Source organism: Oculina patagonica, chromosome 7 (assembly GCF_052425735.1).
Source record: "Oculina patagonica isolate OP01 chromosome 7, crgOcupat, whole genome shotgun sequence".
NCBI classification, from domain to species: Eukaryota; Metazoa; Cnidaria; class Anthozoa; order Scleractinia; family Oculinidae; genus Oculina; species Oculina patagonica.
In genome coordinates, this window is record NC_135764.1 from 14,745,418 (window position 1) to 14,771,668 (window position 26,251).

General features: G+C 39.8%; 2 protein-coding genes across 3 annotated transcripts in view; one reads left to right on the forward strand and one right to left on the reverse strand.

Moving 5' to 3' along the window:
• LOC144661739 (uncharacterized) overlaps window positions 1–17,781 on the reverse strand; it is a 33,052-nt gene extending 15,271 nt beyond the window's left edge. The window contains exons 1-6 of the mRNA XM_078522560.1: window positions 17,761–17,781; window positions 3,520–3,607; window positions 2,106–2,180; window positions 1,703–1,810; window positions 1,227–1,271; window positions 175–262 (exon numbers count right to left, since the gene is read on the reverse strand). Of these exons, the coding sequence (XP_078378686.1) occupies window positions 175–262; window positions 1,227–1,271; window positions 1,703–1,810; window positions 2,106–2,180; window positions 3,520–3,607; window positions 17,761–17,766 (410 nt within the window). The 5' untranslated portion in view covers window positions 17,767–17,781. The remainder of the gene's footprint in view (window positions 1–174; window positions 263–1,226; window positions 1,272–1,702; window positions 1,811–2,105; window positions 2,181–3,519; window positions 3,608–17,760) is intronic.
• The window catches only part of LOC144661742 (vacuolar protein sorting-associated protein 16 homolog), a 34,737-nt gene continuing 12,163 nt past the window's right edge, over window positions 3,678–26,251 (forward strand). For both annotated transcript variants that reach the window (XM_078522565.1, XM_078522566.1), the window contains exons 1-15: window positions 3,678–3,861; window positions 13,751–13,839; window positions 14,533–14,639; window positions 15,770–15,898; window positions 16,295–16,439; window positions 17,150–17,265; window positions 17,989–18,111; window positions 19,383–19,438; window positions 19,841–19,915; window positions 21,035–21,129; window positions 21,815–21,891; window positions 23,601–23,726; window positions 24,093–24,220; window positions 24,954–24,989; window positions 26,068–26,176. In XM_078522565.1, coding sequence (XP_078378691.1) covers window positions 3,812–3,861; window positions 13,751–13,839; window positions 14,533–14,639; window positions 15,770–15,898; window positions 16,295–16,439; window positions 17,150–17,265; window positions 17,989–18,111; window positions 19,383–19,438; window positions 19,841–19,915; window positions 21,035–21,129; window positions 21,815–21,891; window positions 23,601–23,726; window positions 24,093–24,220; window positions 24,954–24,989; window positions 26,068–26,176 — 1,461 coding nt within the window. In that variant the 5' untranslated portion in view covers window positions 3,678–3,811. The remainder of the gene's footprint in view (window positions 3,862–13,750; window positions 13,840–14,532; window positions 14,640–15,769; window positions 15,899–16,294; window positions 16,440–17,149; window positions 17,266–17,988; window positions 18,112–19,382; window positions 19,439–19,840; window positions 19,916–21,034; window positions 21,130–21,814; window positions 21,892–23,600; window positions 23,727–24,092; window positions 24,221–24,953; window positions 24,990–26,067; window positions 26,177–26,251) is intronic.

Here is a 26,251-nt window from a genome sequence, read left to right on the forward strand (position 1 = left end):
GCCAAGTTTACTCCCCAAACAACTAACTTTGTTTCCGACATCAGTTGGCAGCCTTTCAAGACAAAAAGTACCTGTATCCTCCAGTTGATGATTTTCCAACATGTATTAAACAAACATCTCTCTTACAAGTTCCTTCTACTACGTGCATGTGTCTAACTATGTACTGGTACTTACATAAAGAACTGTGATCCGTTGGTATTTGGTCCTCTATTGGCCATTGACAACAACATCGGCTTCTCATGCTTTAGTTCAAAACTCTCATCTGTATAAAAAAATATACCCTTCAATGAAAGCCATTTCTTTCTGTGGAAAGAAATTTTACTGCACCTTTTAAAAACATGTGAACTCTGGGACTGCTCAAGTTAACAGTTACATGTACGTTTTTTGTGCCATCAATCATCTACACTGCACAGTAAGCAGACCTCTTAGGAAACATAAGCTCAGTAATCAAACGATTTAAAAGGTTAGCTCTGTTGGTTGTAATTGGCAGATTTGTATCAATTTTGTTTGTTTCTGTTGTTCTGGGTTCGTTGGCTGTTGCCAAAATTATGATTAACAGCAACAAAAAGTTTAATTACTAGTTGGGTTTTAAACTTCACAGTGTGCATGTTATTAAAAGGCACAGTAGTAGCATCAACAATTGAAGGGTTCGGTGCAAAAAGGGCGGTAGTGATTTTGGCCAAAAAAAAAAACATCGACACAACGACTCCAAATTTCGCATGTAAGTTTGTTTACGTATGCAAAACATTGTACTGTATTTATTGTCCCTGGATTTTGCTCCGTTTTACAGGAATAACATATGCATGTTTCAAGTGGTGTTGTTAGAAGTTTCTTTGTTCCATTTGAACAAAGAAAGTACTAAAGATGCCGACTGAAAAAACCTAGTTTTTACATTGAGTTATTTCTCGGAAACAGAGCAAAAGCCGCGGAAAATAAATTCATTACAATGTTTCACTTATGTCAACAAACCCGCACGCGAATTTTGGAGTTCTTTTGGCAATGTTCATTTCAAGCTAAAATCATGCCACCCTTTTTGCACGGAGTCCTTCAATTATTGTAAAAACCTCAGTTTAAAAGGGTTTAATGCTAAAGTCAAGTGGCTCATCCAAAAAAAGGATGCTATGGTATACTCCACTCCAGGTAACCCCGAGTGTAGCCCTGGGTTCAAGTTTTGGATAGCATACATGTACAGTGTAGCTTACGTGTAAATAAAGCAAGTTGCTCACCATTAAATGTGCCTCCATAGATAGACTCTCCCCCTGTGCCATTACCTGTAATGAACACAGGAACAATCCTTAAATGTTGCCACTGTTTTATATTCTTTCAGTGATAATGCACATGTACAAGTAATCTGAAACTTGTGTAATAATTATTTTGTCAGTACTTGAATCCTCAACATGTCCTAAAGCATTAACAAGTCCTGTTTCAATAAATGACTTAGAATTCACAATGCCATTATTATGACTGCTATCATTTTTTACCTCCATGAATGATTTGCTTCTTAGGAAATATTATCACTCACAATGTACATGTACTGCATTTGCAGTCAGGTGAAGCACTTTATAGTGGCACATAATGATCAACTTGATAAGGGACCTTGAAACATTGTATGTACATGTACTGGTAACTCACACATAAACATGCACTTTTAAATACAGTATACAGTACATCTAAACAAAAGAATTTGACATTGAACCCAAACCTTTGGTGAAATCTCCTCCTTGAATCATAAAATCCTTGATAACACGGTGAATTAGTGATCCTTTGTAATGCAGTGCCTTGCCTGAAACCTTGCTAAGGCCCTTTTCTCCTGAACAAACAAAAAATAAAATATCTTCAGATGCTAACAGGCATGTATGCTAAGTACTAACGTAATGACTGCTCCCAAGGGCAACAATTTGAATTTTGTGTACAGTATTACTTTAAACAAAACTGTATTGTTTTGTCATCGCAGATTCAATTGTCTCACATTTGGTGCTGGATTCATGCAAATTTTATACAATTTTAATTCCAGGTTTTAAAGTTTCACAGCAAAACAAATTACTCCTACAAAGTCATTTGCTGTTGTGCAAATATTTCAAAATTTCATGGTTATTTTTCCTTACCTGTACAAAGGGATCTAAAGTTGTCACAAGTCTTAGGGCAGATATCAGCAAACAGCTCAAAAATAACCCTGCCAACTAAAGAAGAAAGAAATCTTTAAACATTAACAAACATCTATTGGCATACGTACAGTGTAATAATTTGTTTTTGACACTAGTTGAACAGTCCAGGTTTGAGCCCTGGCCTGGGTCATGGTGTTGTGTTAACAGACACTTTAGTCTCATAGTGCCTCTCTCCACTCAGGAATATAACTGGGTAAATGTGAATTACTGCGGTTTTCAGTGATATGCAAACACTGAAATTTGATCCTCAACCAACGGTTTACGCTTTTTGCTGCCATAAATCATCTTAGCGGACCTCTTGGGAAACAGAAGTTCACTTCAACCGGGTCAAAAGGTCGCGTCTCTCAGTTGTGATTGGTAGATTTTGATCCATTTTGTTTGTTTCTTTTTTCCATAGTTCGTTGTCTGCCTTGTTAATTATGATTGATGGTAGCAAAAAACACAATTCTTAGTTGGATTTTGAATTTCAGAGCTCGCATATCACTGAAAACTGCAATAATGTCGAGGGCAGGGGAAACCCTGCAAGCTATGGACTAGTCTCCCATAGAGGGGAGTAGAAATTCTCCCAGTCAGAGAGACCTCTGACTCCTAGTTATAATTTTCATGCAAAAGAAACACAGATTAGCTCTGGCTTCTTAGGGGCACACGGGACTAGTGTATACCTGCCAACTCTCACGCCTTAGGGGTGAGTCTCATGCCTGGGAGTTGAAAACTTCGATTTCACGCCAACTCACGCTTACGAACCAATTTCTCACGCCTAGTCGAAAAATGTGAGTTATTACAACCATAAGTGACACACTTTCCAGAAAAAAATTAATGTCAACTCAAACCAATGCAAGAGACAAAAACTCAGTGTAAAATGATTAAATAACGATACTATGTATTGGAAACAACGTCGTGTTTAGCAAAACACGTCCTGGGACTGGAACCGGGAAGTTGGCAGGTATACTAATGCAGACTAAGTATTTTAAGCATTTGTATTTATAGCTAACTTGGTAATCTGCAACTGCATGTATAAAATAATTTGTACGCACGGATCTTCCTTTCACACTAAACCTTGTAGTCTTACTTATACTAATGTTATAGAGGTTTACAAGCTAGCAGAATAAGAAATAGCTAAACAAAGATTTAGAAAATTAGCGTGAAAGCTTAAGATATCTGAAGGATTCTTTTAAACAGCTGCAATCCAAGCTTAATTAATTGTTTGACAGCGCGCACATGCAAACTTTGTGACGCTGGGAAATCTCAGCCAAAATCTAAGGTTTTAACCTAACTTCTTTGCTTTTGAAAAGAAATATATTATCGCAGAACAATCAAAGATGAGTTTTTAACCAAATACCGATACTTTACTTACCCGGAGAGCCATTTATTTCAACATCAAAAAAGCATCTGGGACGGTATGCTCCTTTCGTTTTGGGGACCGCCATCTTGAATTCTCCGCGCTTGAAAGGAAATATGGGATACTCCATTTTGAAAAGTGACCACTGACAAACTGCAGTCTCGTATGAACAAAATGGCGGCGGTGGCGGCGGTGTGAGCTCTGCTCATCTTCAGAAAAATATACGTCTACATCACCATATAGCACCATGTAAAACTTTAAGAAGACTTTTATAAGCAGAATACCATCAACCTCAATTCAAAAGAAGATGGCTCACGTAACTGTCGACTGGAACCCCCTTGGGAAGGTGTTTTATAGGTTAGTTTGTTATTCGAATCCCCTTCACTCGATATCTTATAAACTCTACATTTGTAAAACAGTTTTTATGTACAGTATTAATCAGCATTAGTGTGGAGTGATTACAAAAGACAGAGGCACTTTGGCCACCTTTAATATAAACATGTGTTGACAACGTACAACTCTTGAGAACACAACTCAAACGCAACACTTTATTCACAGCCGACTCGACAACCAACACACGGCCATGTTGGCTTTCTACACACTCTCTGGCGATACCGCTGACCCCTTACATTACTGGACAGAGGACCCCTGTCAACATCCTCCGTTTTTTTTTTTTTTTTTTTTTTTTTAACAAAAATATTAACGTGTTAATACGTTTTTGTATCATAAAGTCAACAGGTAACAAAACAATATAAACAAGCAGTGTCAAACAATAGTAAACACTGAGTACAAAAATCATTGCACTCTGTAGTCTCTTGACTCAAAGGTCCAGTCTCTTGGGTGGTCTAATTGTTCGGCCATAACGGGACGTTTGTACTGGACTCTCCATTGGTGACTCTGAACTAGGATTGGGCTCTGGGTTTTCTGCAGAATTTTCTCCAGTTAATCTGTCACCATCAACTGCCTCTGGTTGTTCTGGGGTTTGCAGGTTACATGGAACCGAAGGCTCGGCAGGCCTTAGGTGGGTTCTGTTTCATCTAACTAACCCGTCTGGCGTTTTGACGACATATGAACGTGGGGTAACTTCCTCTAAGACTTCACCACAACCCCAACGCTCCCCATGGTGACGGTCATTTGGTCTGGTGTACACAAGTTGTCCAGGTAAGAGAGAAGACAACTCTCTGCTTGCAGTTTTGTCATAGTGGGCTTTAGCTTTAGCTCGCCTGCCCAGATGTTCATCACGTACCAAAGCTACTGGTGGGACGGATTGGCTCAACAATGGCTCAGATATTGGCAAAGTGGACTTTGTTCGTCGACAGAGAAACCTCTGTGCGGGGGGAGTAGGTCATACCCTGGGGTGGAGTGTTCCTATGATCCAGGAGGCCAGTGAGAAGATCAGACTTTTTTAACATCTTTTTCGCTTCCTTGACCGCAGATTCAGCTTTACCAGTGGCTCTAGCATAATAGGGAGACCGGGTGATCAACTGGAAATCATATACCTTGGCAAAGTTCTCAAACTCTTGAGATGTATACTGTGGCCCATTGTCTGACAGAAATTTTTGTGGTACACCGTAGCGGGCAAAGTGTGCCTTAGTAACTGAGATAACATGAGAAGCAGTGATGTCTTCATTTAATAGATCCACTTCGAACCAGTCACTATAGTGATCTACTGTCACCGCATACCAACGCCCTCCATGCTTGAACAAGTCCTGCGAAATGAACTTCCATGGACCATGCGGAATTTCGTGTGACAACATGGGTTCTTTGGGAAGGGCTGAACTGTAGCTAGCACACAATGAACAATTTGCACTCTCTTGGAGAATTGAAGTCTACATCCCAGGCCAGTACATGACTTCTCGAGCACGGCGAATCATACTTTCACCACCCTGGTGGCCTTGGTGGGGTTTTTTCAGCATTGTAGACTGTAGCTTCAGGGGAATGATGATCTTGTGCGACTTGTACAAGACACCATTGTACAATGCCAACTCGTCCCGCAACGGATAGTAATTTCGAAGTGCCGTGGGGACCTGTGATTTGTCAGAAGGCCATCCATGTGCAACAAACTCTGATAGATCTGACAGGGTGGAATCCGCTTTTGTTTCCACTTTAACTTCCTCTAGTGTGCTATGATGCAAATCACGGGAGTCTAGTTCCAGGGCCTCAAGTTCGACCCGAAACATCTCTTGGGCATCCTCCACGTGGCAGTGAAACACCTCTTCTTGTGGTCCTGAAGCTGAAGGAAGGTTCAAGGCTGCTCTTGACAACGTATTAGCCAAGTACATGTATTTGCCTTTCTTATAAACTACTGTAAACTTGAAAGGTTGAAGCTGAAGCATCATGCGCTGGAGGCACCTGGGGGCTTTACTCAATGGTTTCTTAAATATTGTCTCCAACGGCTGGTGGTCAGAATGTACTATAACATCTTGTTTGCCATAAAGATACTGATAAAACTTTGTACACGCTACTTTGATGGCCAAACATTCCTTTTCAATAGGCGCATAGTTGACTTCAGTTGCTGACAGAGTAGAGCTTGTAAAAGCCACAGGCTGCCCATCTTGTAGTAGGGCTCCACCAAGCCCTGTATCACTGGCATCAACTTGTAACACACAAGGCTTTTTCACATCAAAAAATTTCAATGTTGTGGCTTTTGCAATTGCACTACATACGCGAGTGACAACACAGACAATATTCAGTTACGCCTAAACCAAGATCTAGAAAACGTTCACAACTGGCTGGGAGCAAACAAACTTACTCTAAATATGACTAAAACCGAGTTTATACTTATTGGATCTAGGCAGAGGCTTAGTAATCTTACAGGTTCCCCGAAAGTTGCAATAAACGATTTTCAAGTTAGCCAGGTCAAGTCTGCAAAATCACTTGGAGTGATCATCGACGACAGACTTGATTGGAGTAGTCATATCGAGAAACTAACAAAGAAAATTGCTTCTGGGATTGGGGCCTTAAAACGAGTAAGGCACCTGGTCCCTCAAGCAACCTTACACCTAATATACAGAGCTTTAATACAACCGCATTTCGACTACTGCAGTACTGTTTGGGGAAACTGTGGGATTACTTTGCAAAACAAGCTACAAAAGCTACAGAATAGAGCAGCCCGTGTCTTGACCTTCTCAAACTATGACGCGCACGCTGGTGATTTATTTGAAATTCTAGGATGGAAAAATCTAGCTCGCCAGCAGCAAATTCAAAGAGCCACGATGGTTTACAGGTCTCTGCACGGGTTGGCTCCAGACTACCTATCATCTAAATTTGAAAAACGAGAAACCGCGTACAACCTAAGGGACTCTGAAAACAAACTCAATGTTCCATTACCGCGCACTAACTATTACAAAAACAGCTTTACGTACAGTGGCGCCATCTTGTGGAACAGTCTTCCTATTAACGTAAGACAAGCAGAGTCCCTTGGGCAATGTAAAAAACTAATTGAACGAGTACTCTAGGGCACGGCATTCGTGGAAAGCAGCTTTTTATTTTTGTACATATATTTTTTATTTCCCCTCTTTCTTGTATATATATTATAATTAGATTGTTGTATTGTGAGCTGATGAATTTGACCGTGTTTTAAATAAAGATTATCCATCCATCCATCCATCCACTTTTTGCTACCTTGAAGGCTGTGTCATGTTGGGAGGCCCATGACCAGACTGCATCCACGTGTGTCAGCTCAGCAAGTGGCTTCACAATTTCGGCAAGATTTGGTGTGAAGCGAGACAAATAGTTGCACATTCCAAGGAACCGCTGAACCCCTTTTACATCTTGAGGTGGGGTCATGTCCTTTATTGCCCGGACTCGATCCGGATGCGGAGTTATCCCATCGCTGCTAAGGAGATGGCCCATCCATGTGACTTGCTTCACTTTGAATTGGAATTTCTTCGGGTTCAACTTGAGATTCACCTCGCGGCACCGCAACATTAAGTTCCACAAATTAATGTCATGGTCCTTCTCTGCCTCCTCAAGACTATCTCCCCTTCCAAAGACTAAGATATCATCAGCTTTGTTTACAACACCACTTAATCCTTCCAGAACTTCATGCTGCCTTCGCTGGTACTCCTCCGGCCCTAGACTAACACCAAACGGCATACGCAGCCACCGATACCGACCGATTGGAGTGTGCATGGTTGTCAAGAGTGAGGAACTTTCGTCTAGCTCAATGTTCGTGAACCCCTTGTACACATCCACACAGGAAAAAATTTTAGCATTGTTCAACTTTGGCAATAACTCATCAACTGTAGGGATGGGATATTTTGGGACTTCGATGGCCTTATTAATTGTCTGGCTGGGGTCAATACACACCCGTAGGCTTCCATCGGGTTTCTCTCTGTAAACACTGTTAGAGATCCATGCAGTTGGTTCAGTGCCTTTTTTCAGGATACCTTGCTTTTCAAGGTCACGTACTGCGTCAGCTGCTTTTGCTTCTTTTACCACTGGGCACCGATGGGGATGAGCTTGGACTGGAGCCACATTAGGGTTCATGCGGATGTGTAGGGGTGGACCTAAAGTTCCCAACCCTGTATGGACATCTTTGAATGTCTCTAACACAATGGCCTTGGTCAATTTTCCCCAAGGAACAGGCACACGGGACACACCCGCATCACTAGTCGTACTCACGGCTGGCTTGACTTGAGCTCCACTGGCTGCAGTACTGTGAACTGCACTAATCTCTGCACCCACAACTTTCACTGGAGACATAGCGTCAGGTGAATCAGCTTGGTTAAGCTCCTCTGTGGGGCTGCCATTCAGTGAGGTTGGCCTGACCTCTTTATCAGACACTCCACTGTCCTCCTCTTTTCCTTGCTGATGTCCTGATTCAAGTTGGCACACTTCTAAACTTTTGTCAGTCTCTTTGTGATTAGTCTGATGCAAAGGTGGAGAGTTTCCCCTGATCTCGATCAGGCCAAGCCTAATGCAATCCGATCCGCTCAAAAGGGGCGGTTGCGAACCCATGGCATCTTTACTTTACAGCTGAAATTGAAGAGTGTGAAACTTTCCTTGAGTCTCGCAGACTAACTGGATTTGCCCCACTGGCTTAATTACACCTCCACCATAGGTATGCAGGATGGCAGAAGAAGGTTTAATTAGGCTACCTATGTCACAGTCTGGTGGACACATGCTCGAGAGGTCATCCACTGCAAGTGTGTTTGTTGTTGAGGCTGTATCTAATTGCAAAGTTTTCCAAACAAAACAGTTTCCAGTTGCCGATAATTTGATTGCTGCGAAGAATTTTTTCCCTTTCTGCACTGATACAGTTCTCACTGAGTGGATGTCCACAGTAAACAAATGATGGGTTTCATGTTCACCAGCTGACACTGACTCCTCCATTGCATTCACATATTGAGGGTTGCTAATACATTTTCGGGCCACATGCCCCACTTTGCCACACTTTCTACAAACATACTTAAGAAGAATTGCACGACACTTCTCTTTTGGGTGACTGGGTATTGCTCCACAGTAGTGACAATCAGACTGCTTTGGGGAGAACCCTTTACTATGACTTCCACTTGGAGGCTGATGACTTTTTGACTTTGAGGGGGGCCCTTTTGCTGTCCAGTTGACCTGCTCCTGATCTCCACGGACTTGCCTCATAAGACGTCGAGCATCAGTTGAGGATTCATAATTCTTAGCTATTTCAACCACAGCACGAAACTCAACAATGTTACCTTCCTTGTCACGATGACCATTGGTGTTCAGCTTTCCTTGTAAGTTTTCGTCTACCAAACCAGCAATGAAACGGTCACGGCATGCCTGATCTTCAAAGTCTCCGTATTCACAATATTTAGCTCGTTCAACCACTCAGCACTCCCAGGCACTGATGGATTCTCCTTCAGACTGAAGCATGCGACCCATCTTCGTTCGCTCCGCTTGCACACTCACACTGCCTCCAAACCGCTTAATGAGGGCTTTAATAACTTTCACAGGGTCGTTTTGATCCTTAGCAGACAGTCCCAGCGTTTTGTTGTTGGGATTAATCAGTCTCTTCATCTTTGAAGGCAATGTTGCTCGTAATGTCGACATACAATGGCTCGGTTTCTTCCACTGTTTCTTGCCATCCTCGCTTTGATCGTCTTATTTACACCCGGCTTTCGCCTCAAACCATCCCATAACTGTACAATAATCCACATAATCTAAAACGAAACAGTCCAAGGCCTCTCTTTCATCTAGTCTTTCTTGCCATTGTGGAACAGGAAACCCTGCCGGTGCTGCCGCCATGAGGAAAACACACACGAACAGTTTTTGCGGGCACCAGGTTGACAAGAACATAAAATGGCGGGAATGTGGCGAACAACGCAACTTCGACTGTTCACTTTCAAACGCTTAATCACAGAACAACTTTACGTTACTTGACTTCAGGCGTGTGTTCGTCAACTTCTGACACCATGTTGACAACGTACAACTCTTGAGAACACAACTCAAACGCAACACTTTATTCACAGCCGACTCGACAACCAACACACGGCCATGTTGGCTTTCTACACACTCTCTGGCAATACCGCTGACCCCTTACATCACTGGACAGAGGACCCCTGTCAACACATGTCCTGCAACGCTCAGTAGAACGATACATGACACAATTAATATTTGCTATTTTAATATGATTTATGTTCCATTTTTCTGAGAAGAAAGCTGCAACCCGGGTTTAATTTGTATTTCATCTTTAATTAATCGATTTATCCATTTCCAACAAACCAACCAGGTAATCGATCAACCAAGTTATCTGAGGAGGGGTACTCCCTGCATGGCCTATATGGTGACATCAGGGCTTGAGACTAACTTTTTAACTCACTGGTTTACTCACAGGGGGCCCATACAAGCGGCCTGACTGTTTGTATGTTCGAAATATAAAGAAATGTTTAAGGATTTTAAAAGCGTCTTATTATCGTTAACTTATTTCGAGTAATGTCTATGTTTAAGTTCAAAATAAACGTAAACCTACCTCAACTGTAGTATTTTGTCGTTTCCGCGGCTCAAAATGGCGAATTTGGGCGATTTGGAGGGTTTTGCGTTGACTGTTGCTTCACGTAATAAGAAGAGAACAAGGGTGGAAAGCTCGATTTCGACCGCTCCAGCGCCAAGCCGATTTTCAGCCAGAAATTGGAATCGCCAGGCTTCCTGATCAAACACCAGGTAAACTGAAAGGTCGAAGCTTCTTCTCGGCGCTTTCAATCGAAAATCCATTCAAAATCCAAGCGCTAACCGCCGAATAATTTTCGAGAAATGCAGCTTTCGAAGCGATCAGAAACCGGGGACGTGATTTGGTGTTCCAGACACGCTGTTTCCTCCGGCATTGTTTACCATTATCCAATCAGCGCACAGCAAACAGCGTGACGGTTGCTCCTTGGAACACTAAATCACGTCCCCGGTTTCTGGTCGTTTCGAAAGCTGCATTTCTCAAAAATTATTCGGCGGTTAGCGCTTGGATTTTGAATGGATTTTCGATTGAAAGCGTTGAGAAGAAGCTTCAACCTTTCAGTTTACCTGGTGTTTGATCAGGAAGCCTGGCGATTCTGATTTCTGGCTGAAAATCGGCTTGGCGCTGGAGCGGTCGAAATCGAGCTTTCCACCCTTGTTCTCTTCTTATTACGTGAAGCAACAGTCAACGCAAAACCCTCCAAATTGCCCAAATTTGCCATTTTGAGCCGCAGAAACGACAAAATACAACAGTTGAGGTAGGTTTACGTTTATTTTGAACTTAAACATAGACATTACTCGAAATAAGTTAACGATAATAAGACGCTTTCAAAATTCTTATACATTTCTTTATATTTTGAACATACAAACAGTCACGCCGCTTGTATGGGCCCCCTGTGGTTTACTGGCTAGTGACATGTCAGATTTTACTAGCCAAAAGTAATTTTTCACTAGTCAGGTATATTGATTTCATACGGCCGCCTGGTTAGCTCAGTTGGTAGAGCGCCGGACTGCTGTGCGGGAGGTCGTGGGTTTGAACCCCAGACCGGACCAACACTCAGGGTCTTAAAATAACTGAGGAGAATGTGCTGCCTTTGTAATTACATCTGCAAATGGTTAGACATTCTAGTCTTCTCGGAAAAGGACGATAAACCGTAGGTCCCGTCTCCTGTATCTTCAGTCTTTTAACCCACACACTATTCGCAAAGAGTAGGGCACGAAGTTCCCGGTGTTGTGGTCTGGCCTTTGTGTAGTAAATTACAGTATGTGTACAGCGCATTTGAACATTACATATGAAAAATGCGCTATATAAATTGATTATCATTAAGATCAGTTGACTTGTCCAAGTTTTTCACTAGCCAAATGGCTAGTAGGAATGCTAAACCTGGTAGCCAAAACCTAAATTTTAGTAGCCTTTGGCTAGTTGGCTACCGTTAGTCTCGAGCCCTGGGCATACTGCAATGGGCCATTCCATTTTATATCCACCCCCCCCCCTCCCCTGTTGATAATTTTTCCTGAAAGGGTTTTGAAATTCATTCCTGAGGGGATAGCTCCATCAGCATTCTTTGATCTTTGAAATATTCCTTAAGGGGTTAGGGGAAAAGTTGGCTTTTTTCTGATGGGTTAAGAAAAATCTGTTTTTTTTCTGAGGGGGGGGGGGGGGCAATCACATGTGCACTTTTATCTGTTTTTTCATAGGGGGTAAATTTTGACTCACCTAGTCAAAGGGGGGGGGGTGAATATTAAATGGAATGGCCCTATGGAGGGTGTTATTGGCTCCTCTGCCATGCACAGGGTACAGCATTTTAAGTGAGTCTGCTTTAATCTGTATCTGGAACCCTGGCAGACAGGGCATGGCTCAAAGACTCGGGGCTCGAGACTAACGGTAGCCAACTAGCTAAAGGCTACTAAAATTTAGGTTTTGGCTACCAGGTTTAGCATTCTTACTAGCCATTTGGCTAGAGAAAAACTTGGAAAAGTCAACTGTTCTTGATAGAAATCAATATACCTGACTAATAAAAAATTACTTTTGGCTAGTAAAATCTGACATGTCACTAGCCAGTAAACCAGTGAGTTAAAAAGTTAGTCTCAAGCCCTAAAAACTGTCATCCGGTAGTAAGCAATCCAAATTCGGAGATGTTTATCGTGCATGGAACATCACGCACAGTAAGTGGCAATGGGCCTTTAAATGAATTACAATTATTATTGTCCTTTTTCATAACAGGGTCTTAAAATAGAGAGCACTACCCTACACAGGGCCAGGGTTTCAAACCTCCAGTGGTACTCCAGCCTAAGACCCAAAGATGGTACCCCACCATCCCCCCCCCCTCTTGGGAGAGGGCAATCCATTCCCAACAAGCCAACCATCCAATCCACCAACAAATTAATCAATTAGTCAATCAATTAACCAACCAATCATTCACTTTCCAACAAATCAACAGATCAATCAATCAACCTAAGCCAATCAATCAATCAATCATTCAATCAATTAATAAGTTGCTATATAACCTTTATTGTAAATTGACCAATACACTGTACCTGCCTTTGGAGTGTAAGGCGCAATAAAGATATACTGTAACTGTTACTGCAGTCAGTCAGTCAGCCAGCCAGTCAGTCAGTCCTCATCTACATGTATTAGAGGAATTGATTTTGTCGACATATGGTTCTATTGATCAATCAATCAATCAATCAACTGTACACCTGCCAACTCTTTAATCGCAAGTGCGAGCCTCGTGCCTGCTGCAAGTTGAAAACTTTGATCTCATACTGTAGATGTTCTGATTACAGACCAATTTCTAATGACTACACAATTATCCAACCAAATTATCCAAATTATTTTAGGAAGAAAATGTTCTATGACAAGATAGTGTTTGGGGAAACACATTCTGGAAATAGGACCAGGAAACTTCCAAAATCTTCAGAACATCTTTAGAAATCTCCAGATACATGTACATAAAATAAGGGGTAGTGAATGGTCCTTCAAAAAATGCATGTTGTGCAAAATTTTAGCCAAATTTTAGGGGTTTCGTCGTCGCAAAATAAATTTTTCTTTGATGCCTTCTCCAAGTCTCAATTTCTTTTGCAAGGCTATAAAGGTCTCCGGTTCGCAGAAAAGATATCAGTCTCCTTGTCTCGTAAAGTCTCGTATTTTCCATTAGACAACCCTGAAATAACCAGGTTGTCTTTCCTGGCAATCCTAAGATAAAAATCTCAGAAAAAAGCTGGCAGGTACATGTACCCGGTACACAACAAGCGCACAATCTATTTATTGTAGTTATAGGTCTGTAACGAGCCCTTTATCTCCTTAATATGCACAATGTAGGAAGATTGAGTTGTACAGCATGGCATGGCAAGAGGCTGTTGACCTTTCCAAGTTTATTGTAAGTGCAGCACCTTTTGGGGGTCCAATCGGTAAGTGAGATTACAGTTGAATCTCGATAACTCGAACCCTCAGTAATTTGAACCTCCCGCTAACTCAAACCTTTCTCAATTATCCTCCATGTCATTTTCTCACCAATTTTGCCTTTGAAAACTCGAAATCCCAATAACACAAACCTTTTTTGATTTCGCTTAAAGGCTCAAGTTATCAGGATTCAACTGTACATGTATAATGATTCTTATGTTAATGCTTGCTTGATAATTGTAAAAAAATAATGGATTTTGTTGAACCCAGAGTTAAGGCAACTTCGATAACTGTTAAAATATAACTGTTGCCCTTAAAGTAGTAGAAAGATACTAAAAATCACAGTGGGTGAAAACTGGATCCTCTCTTTTTGGTTTTGAAAGTATAAATTATACCTTTAGAGTTCTGGTGCCCTTCCTGAGTCTGCTCAGAAAAAAGGGTGCTGTCATTTTTACTAAGCAATGTAAAAGGAAAAGGTTTTTATTGAAAGCAGTAAACACTAGAAGGAGCAAGATATTTTGATACATTAATTCTAGCATGAATTTTTTGGAATGTCATGTAAAAATGGAATGTGGCTCAGTCTGTTTTTGTTTTTTGTTATTATTATTTCTTTCCCTCACTGGCAATTCCTTCAGAAATTTGTTTTTTCTTCTAGTGATAATAGAACATTAATGTGATACACATTGTATAATAACTTGCAGCACTAATACGAGAAGACAAACATTTCATGCGTGGCCAAGGATCATCAATTAACAAACCAATCATTCACATTTTCTCTTCTGCTGGAAAGGAACTTGCCTCTGTTAAGGTAAACTTTTGTGGACATGAGGATATTTAGAAACATGGGGCCAATGCACATGGTCTTACAACTACCATATTTACTCGAATAAGTGCCAGCCCTGAATAAGCACCACCCTCGAATAAGTGCCGCATTTGGGACATTGAGGTTAATAAGCGCCGCATCCCAAATAAGCTCTGAAGTGCCCCCCCCTACACTGAAGAATATCACACCAAATTTAATGTGCCATTACAGAACTGTGGATTCTTGTATACAGTCCTCTTTTTGTGTTGTGGCACAAAAGAGTACACCAAGTTTACCTACCTCCAGAATCAATTCCTAAAACTCTACATTGTGTATCTGTGACAAAACCTTGAACACAGAATTGCAGGTTTAGCCACTTCTGAAGACCATCCAAGTCAATAATGTTGACAACAACAGGCACTTCTCAAAGCTGTGAATCTAATAATTACCTTATTATAGGAAATTAACGCTTGTGTAAATTAAGGTATTTGAAATTAACGCGACTTAAATTAACTCGAATCAAAGGAAAATTACTTCCCAATAAAGGAAATGTATAATCTGAGACAGAAACGATGTTCGTGATACTAAACCCAAACGTATGGTTTAAGCGAAGGAATCTGACCGCTTCGAGCGTCCACCCTGATGAAATAATGCTTTTTCCTAGGAGATAAGAACGTCTGGACTGTATCGAAAAACTAGGGCCAAAATAATGGAAATTAAGGTCGCGGAAATAAACGCTCCACTAAATTAACAGCGCGGAGATTAACGTTAACAAAAATTAACGCGACTTAAATTAACACAAATTTTTTAAATTAAATTTTAAATTCGCTTTAATTTCATAAAGCGTTAATTGCCTATAATAAGGTATTATGCAGTATGATAATTCGCTATATTCCAGAACATGTGCAACAAACCCGACAAGAATAAAGTGTAATTATCAACAGCAAGTAAAATGGCTTGACCTCCACGGGAGAGCTGTAAATTAATTGCAGCCCCTGATAAAACTCTGAGACCACCCCAAGTTTAGGAGAGCAACCGCTGGCCGCGAGCATTGTCCTGAGTTTAACCTTCAGTTTAAAATTCAGTTAGCCTCATAAAAATACATGGAATAGAAACATTGTTGTTTCTGTTTTCAGTGGGATGGAGGTACTATTGTTCAGATGGGTTGGTCTGTTTCTGAAGATCTTTTGTGTGTAGCTGATGATGGCAGTGTTTTAGTTTATGACATTCATGGTGCAATCAAGAAAACCCTAACTATGGGTCAGGTCAGTGAGATCATTCATTTCTTTTTCTTTTGTTTTCATAATGATCACAACATCATGTCACAATGAATAATGTTCAAGACAAAACTGTTGGCTCATTTGCCATCAGCGGCGCATGAAAAATGATCACATTTTTATTAAAAAAAGAGGCTTCAGAAAACTACTTACAACTAAAACAAATCACCTTTGATTGTCACATACCGGTAATTTATAATTTTGCATTATTTTAAGATTCCTCTGTCAGATTGATTATGAACTTTGTAATAAAGTTTTCCTGTTTGAATACACAATTTGAAAAGGAACCTGTTAGCCCCATAAGATACATGTAAATACCCATGGGCCACCTCAATACAACTATCCGTCTTTACAACTAGTAATCACAATACTTTGATCATGTAGGATGCCAAGGAATCAAAAGTTATTGACTGCAAAATCTACAACTTTGCTGGAAGGACAGGCATAGCTGTCTTGACTGGAAGTTACCACTTCTATGTTGCCAACAATGTGGAAGAGGTCCGCAGTCGACGATTCTTTGATCCACCAGGTAATGGACTCAGTCATTATTCATTATTATTAGTCATTATTATCATTATTATTATCAGCTCTAAGATCGAGACATCTGAGTTTACAAAATTAAAAGGTGTTTAATTATTCACATGTTGAGATTATACTTTCAATTCACTTCAACTGTCTTGCAATTTACTGAAAATAAAACAGTGCAGGATGAAATAATTATATCGCTCAAAAGGAAATAATTAATAAAATTTTAATTAACTCAACTATCAAAACTGATTAGAGGTGTACTTTGTCTTACAAAAGCCATAGTGTACGTTTTCGCGTAAGAGGTCACACATGTGGAACCTCAGCAATATTACAACATCACCACAAAGGAAACAATAGTCTTTTAACACTTCAACATGAGTTGTCCTAATTTTTGTCATGCTAATTAATGGCCACAAGGGCTTGTGGGCACTTACAAGAAGTTAACTAGTGGACCCTAGAAAAATCAACACGATGTACCATTTGCATAGAGGATAATTTTAGAAAATGGAGTCTAACAAACCAACCATTCCATCAGCCATTGTGCATCCCACCAAAACCAATTCGTTAGCTTTGCCTGCACCAAATGGACCAGGTCATTTTCTTGCTAATTTTACCCTTGATAACTCGACCTGATGTGCCTCCCCCCCCCCTGAAGGTTGAAGTTATTTACTGTTCATTTGACATTGCTAACAAGCTTGTCATTGCCGATAGGGTTAGATGCTCCGCCCAGCAGTTGGGTGATTATGCCACATGACAGGGGTTCTTCACTGCTTGTGGCAATTGACAATCTGCTGTACCTTACTGACAAGAGTCAGTGTAACAAACAGGCAAGTAAACCTTTACACTGTCAATTATTTTAATTTTTTCAAATTTCATTTTGAGAAGTCATCAAAAGTATTCTTCAAGAGCTTCAGTTTGAATAGTCGCACATTAGGGCTGTGACCCACATACAAGTGGTACATGACAGTATAATGTTTTTCCTGTCCCTGAGGAAGACTTTTAGCCAGATGGGAGTCCAGGGCCCGGTTGCATAAAAATACTTAAGATTACGTGAGATTTTCTGCAGCCATTCCCTGTGCTCTGAGGGGTTTTCTCCCGTGCTTATGAGGATAAATCGGGAGAAAATGTACTAAAGAGCACTGGAAAAACCAAAACGCTTTGAAAACATTCACCGGAACTCAGAGAGCTGTTGCAGAAAATCACCCATAATCTTAAGTATTTTTATGCAACCGGGCCCAGGAGTCCAGTGGATGGCCACTCTTTAGAGAAAATTAATATGAATAACTGTTTTTTTTTAAACAAAATTGGAAATCTTTAGATACCTGCATGCTCCTCTGGCCCTCCTATGGGGACAAAGTCAGGCCTTATAAAAATTTTGGACTCCCACTTTTTAAATCCTGGCTAAAAGCTTATTAGCCTGCTGTCCTGAGGTAGTGAATTCCTAACAGTAATAATCGTCCAAAAGTAGAAAAATAGGAATATGTGTAGTTAAAACTGCATAATTAAAAATTATTATTAATTACATGTAATGGTTTCTTTCATCAAAACAGACTGTGACTTTCCAAGAAGGGGCAGTGACTTCCATTATAGAGATGGCAATATCTTACAATTACGAATACTTGGCAATGTTCACTGACACTGGTTTGCTATGGATTGGATCGGCAGATCTGCAGGTTTTATTGTTGTTGTCTTTAGAAATTGACTTACAAATGTATTACAAATTTGCAGATTACCGTAATGATTCGATTTAGCGCCCTCCTTCCAATAAGCGCCCCCTGTTCGAATGTGTTTTTGTAAATAAGCGCCCCTATTTCAATAAGCGCTCCCTATTGCGGATAAATGCCCCTACTGAAGTCATTGACGTCGAATAGATAAACGCATAAACATTTACCGTACCGTGCATGTATATATTTACTGCTTAAATGAACAATTCTTTTAAAAGTAGCTGAACTTTTAACAATTTGCTAATATTTATTAAAGTTTTGTTTTGAACATTTGGTTGTTTTTCGAAAAATTAAATAAGCACCCTGTCCCGAATAAGCGCCCTGTCTCGAATAAGCGCCCTCCCTTAAGGTGCCAAAAGTAAATAAGCGCCCCGGGCGCTAAATCGAATCATTACGGTAAGTTAGTTTTCAAGTTTGACAGCGAAATAAAGTTAATGGTAATATAAAGCTGCAATATAACCATAACTTTAGTATCTCTAAAGATGTAAAGACCATCCACTAATATTGCATCTGTATCCTGCTCTTATGATATTAGAACTTAAAAGGATACTGTTCAAATGTTCCTTAAAACTATGGGATCTTATTAGTTACTCAGAACAGCCTACCTAAAAAGAACAGTCATACATTCATTCAGCAGCAAAGATAATTATGTGCATTTTAAAGTTTGATTTCCCCATACAAAGCTCGAACTTATTACCGTAAAATTACGGTTATAAGCCCTGGGCTTATACAAATTCGTAAGGGGTTTTGTGTGGGCTTATAAACAGAGGGGCTTATAAATTATCCGGGAGGGCTTATAAGCAGAATAACAAAAAACGTTTGGAAACCAGCCACGGGAAATACGTTTTTAAGTTAAAAACGCATAATAAAGCAACATTTAGCCTTGTTCAGTACTGTCATCTGGCAGAGGGGGGCTTATATCCGGGGGGGGGGGGAAGGCTTATAACCGGGTGTATTTTTTTGTTCCCAAGTAGATGGGACTATAACCGGAGGGGCTTATAAGCGGGGGAGCTTATAACCAGAATTTAACGGTATTATAGAACTGTCCATGAAAATAAATAAAACTATTAGGATATGTGTATTGTGGTAGTTGACCTTATCAGCAGTTTGGTCACACACTTCTAATTTTCTTGTTTACTAAAATTGCATTGACTGACCAACTGACTAGCCAACCCACTCACCCAGCGATTTATTCATTCATTCATTTCTTCTCCTTACAGAAAGTCTACTGTGAGTTCAACACTGCCTGTCATTCAAGACCCAAGCAGCTAGCATGGTAAGCCTTATTCCATCTATTGTTTGAAGGGTGACTGACTGAAGCTACATGCTGTTGGGTTTTTGGGTAACTCTGTGATACATGGAGTAATTTATTGTATTGTACAAGTATACAAAAACAAGAAAAGATACTAATCAACTGAAAAGGTGAGAGAGGCTGGTTAGACTTCGGAAGATTGAGATGATCATTAATAATTTTAATGGCAAGCATTGAATAGATCAAAATGTGATCTCTATGTATCAAAGCTTCTGTTGTGAGGATTTCTCGCTTCTTCCACCTTATCAAATTTTTAACTCATTTCTGGCATCTTTCTAATTAAAAGGTTCCTATTAAGCTGATATTTACATTGTAACAATGTGGAAACTCTAACTCTTAAATTTGCGTTTTATTGTCACTACACAGGTGTGCAATGGGTGCAGTGATCTGTTACTGGGACGATTACTTAGATGTGGTTGGACCAACAAAAGACACCATAAGATATCCTTTGTTTTTATCATAAAATATACAGTGTTTTATTCATACCTACACTTCCATAAGGCATATGAGATATAGCAGAGAGGCATCTTTGCCATGGTAAGCATGTTTGGTTCTGTACTGAGTGTTCCAGGTGCTGGCCAGGGAAGTTCAAAGAACTTTACTCCCACAGTGCCGCTCTCCACCCAGGTCACACGCACTGGCAAATTGGTGGGGCGAACGAACAGAATGCTAGGGAGGGGACGGTAACCTACAATTGACAGGTTAGTATCCCATCCGGGGGGAGGGGTCAACCTAACAATGCCAGGGGATGGGAAGGTAACTCAAAATGGTCTGATTAGTATCCCATCCAGGGGGGTCTAGCAAAGCTCCTACAATTCCTGCCAAAATGGTTGAGACACTTTGCTAATTTTCACCAATATTATTTTGGAACTACAGCTCATTTTTGTCAATCCCCCCTCCCCTATTTCAATGTTGTCAATGTTGTCGTTTTATGGAAACAAAGCCTGGTGAATTGCAAACCCTATAAAACAACATTGAGTGGGAGCAGAGGGGAATAACATCATTTTAACAAGCTTGCCAGTCAAGACATTCGTTTGTCTCGACTGGTTTCATCCAGTATTGTAGTCATGGTGGTTTCATGACACAGAAATGAGTTCAAGCTCTAGTAGCACTAGGCACTTTGTAAGCATCAGTATTTTGTGTTACACTGTACATACATAGTGTTGTTGGATGTGGGATATTTTGTGTCAAAAGGTCAAGCGATTTTAGGGATTTATCCCTTTTTTAGCTGGGTTGGGACGTGTTAAATCATATCTTACTCCTCCCTTCCTGTCTCTTTTCCCTTGAGTACCCTGCCTGGGGGTTTGTTATGATGAGCGTGGTTCAAATTTATCAATCAATCTGTGCATTGCAAAGAATTCAATTCCTGGAAACTTGTATATGTTGTGGTTTAAATTTATCTTGTTTAAAAGATTTTTTTTTTTTTTTTTCAGGCTATGATAATGAATATGAGACAGTGAAAAATGGAAACCAAAGATAGATTTAAACCACGATATATACATTCATTTTAACCTCTGGTGGATGAATATAATTTTAAGAATTTTCCTTGACATACACAACATATCAGATGGACAGTACAGTTCACCTCGTTCAGGAGTTGGATGGAGTTAGAATCATCAGCAATGAGGCTCATGAGCTGCTACAGAGAGTGCCTGGTTAGTTGTATAGTGTGTGTGAGGTGTTCTTTTTAAATTTTGAAACAAATATCTCAAGAGATGCTTGTGGAAAAATACAAGGAAGTGAAAACAAATTCATAATTACTTTGCAACTCTCATCACTTTAATTTGTAACTAAACATACCTCCTATCTCTTTTGAGAAGCCAGTCTTTTTCCATGTTAACCTACTGTTCAAAAGCCTCAGATATAAATTCCCTTCCATGTAAGCTTTTAACTAGAATTATATTTATATAGATTTCTATTTATTCATGTCATAATCACAATTTTGTACATATACACTTTTTACCTTTTTAACCGTCTTTTATTTGTAATTTTTAAACCTTTTTCATTTCACAAGAGCGTTTTAACTAGCTATGCCTCCTAAGCTCTTCGTGTATAAGTAAATTATGTCTATGTCTCTATGTCTATGTCTATGTCTAAGACCATGTTAAATTTAAAATGAGCTACAGTCGAATCCCGATAACTCAATCCCTCAATAACTCGAACTTCCCGCTAACACAAACCTTTTTCGATTCCCCTTCAGGTCATTTTCATACTAATTTTACCCTTCATAACTCAAACCACCGATAATCCGAACCTGTTTCAATTTCCCTTGAAGATTCGAGTTTTCGGGATTCAACTGCACTTGTTTCACCTCTCAGTAATGTTCCATTCATTTTCCAGCGGCTGTTGAGCAAGTATTTAAGATTGGTTCAATGGAGCCTGGTGCCATGTTGTTTGATGCTTCCAAAGAATTTGAGGCAAGTACCTTATTAGAGGAAATTAACGCAAATAATCATAATTTTGCGTTAATTTAGGTCGCGTTATTTTTTGTGAGCATTATTTTCCAGGATATTTTTTAAGTAGAGCGTTAATTTTCAAGACCTTTTAAAATTATTACTGGGCACTGTCCCAACACATATAGAAATTAGGAAACAATATAAATAAAATAAAATAAATAAATGGGAATTTACAGTATGATCTTCCACTAGGTGGCTCTTCTTGATCCCACTGATTCCAGATTGAATTGGAATTTGGAAGTGTTAGTTTTTGTGAAGGGAGGAAAACCGGAGAATCCGGAGAAAAACCCTCGGAGCAAGGACGAGAACCAACAACAAACTCAACCCACATATGGTACCGGGCCAGAATCGAACCCAGGCCACATTGGTGGGAGGCAAGTGCTCTCACCACTGTGCCATCCCTGCTCCTTGCTCTCCTCTGTACATGTACACTATTTTTCAGTCTTTTACAATGTAAAAGCCATTAAGATATGTCATCTGCAATGCTTTAATAGTTCCTGGCCCCGGGTGGGGGATAGGCCGGTCATCCTCAATTTTTCCAGTTTATTCTTGCTTTCAGAAGAGCCTTACAGCAGCCAAAATATCTTTAGAGACATAAAAAATCGTGTTCATTTACTTCAATTTAAAAAATTGCCCCATCCTTCACATTAATTTCCTTTTTTTAAAAGAAATCCCCCTTTCAATGTGCGTTAATTTAAGTCACGTTAATTTCAAAGACCTTAATTTAGAGGAACGTTAACTTCCTTTAATAAGGTATACTTCTATTCCGTAAGACACCAAAAAGTTTTGATGTCCATTCATGATTGTGTTGTCCTTTGTTTTGTTTTTGTGTTCGTGTGTGTTGAGAGGTCAAATTTACAAAAAACAAAGAACCATAATCCCCCGGGGGGGGGGGGGTACTCCTTGGAATTTTTGGTGGGGGTGTGCCGCCCGCATCTCCAAATTCAGACCCAATTTCAGACCAAAAAATTGTCATTTTCCACCCCCCTTTTTCAGACCTGGACTCAAAATCCATACCCGTTTTCAGACCTGACCTTGAAATGAACGCTGAACGGAAGTCAACATAACAAGGATGAATAGGAATAATTTAGCTGAAATGATATATTTTATCCGGCTATTTCTCTTTGTCTCTCACCAGTTACTCGCTCCGGTTACTGGGAAGAAAAATAAGTTTATAAGCTTTCGTGAACGTTCCCCAGATAACCATATCCAATTTAAGACCAAAATTTTTCAAAATCTATACCCGTTTTCAGACCATAGCGGCTCAAAAACCATACCCTTTGGGGCGGCACATACCTATATACCTTACATAGGGGAGTATACCTTACATAGGGATTATGCCCCCCCGGGGCATAATCCCTTTCTTATCAAAATTATGCCTTCACACTTTACTCTACACGCCTGCCCTGTAGGTTGGAATACATAAATCCATGTCTGTAGCTCTCCTTCATTGTTGGGCAAGACAATTGCCACCCACTTCTTCCAGGGCCAGGTTGTTTGAAAGCCGATTAACTCTAACCCAGGATTAAAAGTTGATTGAGGGTCCAATGTCTTGTGTTTAAAAGTGTTTTACTGCTTATGTTTTGTTGAGATTAACATTAGCAGAAAATTAACTTCACTGAAAGTTTAAGTTATAACACTGAAATCAAAATATCTTTCTTCGTTAACAGAAAAAGAGCGCCCGAGCAGAGGAGTATATTCGAATGATCAAAGAACGTCTTCCTGAAGCAGTTCAACAGTGCATCCATGCTGCCGCTGGAGAACATGAGCCTGCAGTACAAAGAGGCCTTTTGAGGGTAAGTTAACACTCCAAGTTAGACCCCTTGATATTTACACACGTAGCGTAAAGGTCGGTTTTTTTTTTTTTTTTTTTTTCCTTTCTTTCCCCTTTTTTTTTATCCCTCTCTATCAACACCCACAGTTCCTGGAAAAGAGAGTGAGCAACTCATGAAAGCTCTTCAACCCTCATAGAACAAGCCCTGGGAAAAAAGGAGGTTGTTTTTAGCCATCAGCGCTTTTATAGCTTACCTATTACTGGGCATGAGGATGGCCTTAAGACCCCTTTTATACAAAAACTTCTTATTTAAAACGTTTTTCAGCACACTGCAGCTCTGTTAACATGATGTATAATTTGAATAGGAATTTTTCTTTTTGCTTTTCAGGCTGCTTCATTTGGTAAAAGTTTTTTAACTGACATGCCTCCGCAGGCGTTTGTGTCGATGTGCAGATCACTGCGAGTGTTAAACGCTGTGCGGGACTATATGGTCGGTATGCCTCTTACATATAACCAGTATCCTTTGAGATTTTAATATCATCTTTAAGTAATATTAACCCTGGTTTTATCCCCAAGTACCAGTACTTTCTATCTCAAAATGTATTACAGTCAACTCTCTCTTTAATGGACACTGTCGGGACCGGCTCCAGCTGTCCGTTCTAGAGAGGGTAGGGAGGGAGTTAAGTAACAGTAAAATGACTCAAAAACAACAGGGACGGGTCCAACACTAGGTGTCCATCTTATAAAGGTGTCCGTTTAGAGAGAGTTGACTGTAGTTGTAAACTGACTCTATGGACTATGTAAATCATTTTACAGTCTGGGGAAGTGAGTTTTTCAAGTTTATTTCAAGTAACTTTAAAGGTATATTGATGTCAATTATTCATATTTCCCCTTTTAGCTGACAAAACACAAAATGGCTTTATCAGATAATTTATGGCAGAAAAAGTGTTAACAGTTTGATGAAAATTTTTAAATTAGTTTCATGTCCATTGACTTAGAGTCTCATTTGCAGCCGTTATTTAGGTTGTCACGCAATGTTTCTCAGTCCCCAGTAGTTGTGGAAATCGTTGCGTGACAAACCCACCAGCGGCTCAGGTGAGACTAGTGACTCAAACTTTAAGTAAAGGCTGCTTCAAAAAAATGAAGTAATGTTTTTGGTTTTTATCGCAATTCCACTGAAGCCTATATTGGCTGAGTGTGTCTTTCATTTGTCCACTGTTTTGTAATTAAAATCCTTAATGATCTTCAGACTGGAAAAGCTTACGATGAAAACCCTAATCGACAGGTAAGTTTTGCGCTTTGCACCCGACGGCTCTTCTCTGTGGTAATTTTAGTTTTAGTGACATGCACGATGTTGCAGTGTCGAATTGCCCGTTATTTCGAGCTAAAACCCATTTCCCTTGGATTTGCCCTTCAGTCATTTACTATCGGCTATTTCGAGCTATTTTTTTTTATTACCCTGACGATTCGTACTAACGGGGTTCAACTGTTTTCGAAACGTCGCTTTTAAGAAGACATTTCTAACATCAAAAAGTCTCTTCAAGATGCAGATCTTATTATTATTATTATTATTATTATTATTATTATTATTATAAGAATTTGTATGCTGACAGAACCAATTAATTGTATCGTCGATTTCCTCTTGTAATAGGCTTTGATAACACTTTTTAGTGAATGTATTTTTTTAAAATTGAAAACCGACCACATGCTACCATATTTCAGAAATCAAATCATCATTATCTGCCCTTCTAGCGCCAGGCGATCCATAAGGCTTATGTATAATTTCACTTGTTCCAAACTATAATCTTGGTACACAACTTTGACCTTCTCCTACAGATATCTTTTTATTAAATATACAACTCTCTGTCTGGAGCGCATATTTTTTGGGGGGGGGGGGGTTTATCTGCTGTCAAAGGTCTCTTTACTTTTTTTGGAATTACAACAAACATCTTCTTTATACACTGTAACACAGGGTACTTTTAAGGAAACTCCATTTGGAGGGTGCATTTTTATTTGAGGAATTCACTATTACACGACTTCAAAAGTTATGTGTAAATTCATAAATTCTTTCGGATCACAAATGAGGACTTACATTTACCTATTTTTTTTTTCAAAAAAGAATATGAATTGCCGTAGGGTTACCTGCATGTTTGACTGTGAGCACTAGAAATATTTTTTTGTCGTGTTGTATCTTGAAGATGAAATTGCAAGAATACACTACCAGCTCGTTGTTTTGTTGTCTGTTTGTTGTTGTTTTGAGGTCGCACTTCTGATAGCAAGGTATAATGACAGCCTCGCTCAAGACCCTTTCAAATTTGCTTAGGGTAAGAAGGACCATAATGTTGATTTTTTGTTCTTTACAGGCTCGTTTTAAGACGTCACTATTGCCTGGCGATAAGAATGTGTGATTACCTAAAGATTCCCAAGGGGGAGGGTGCTAGTCGTATTCTGGGACACTGGGCCTGCTATAAAGTGAGTATGTTCAGCGTACACTGTGGAAGTTGTTACTGACAGTTCTTTTTACTCTTAAGTGTAAATTACAGATTT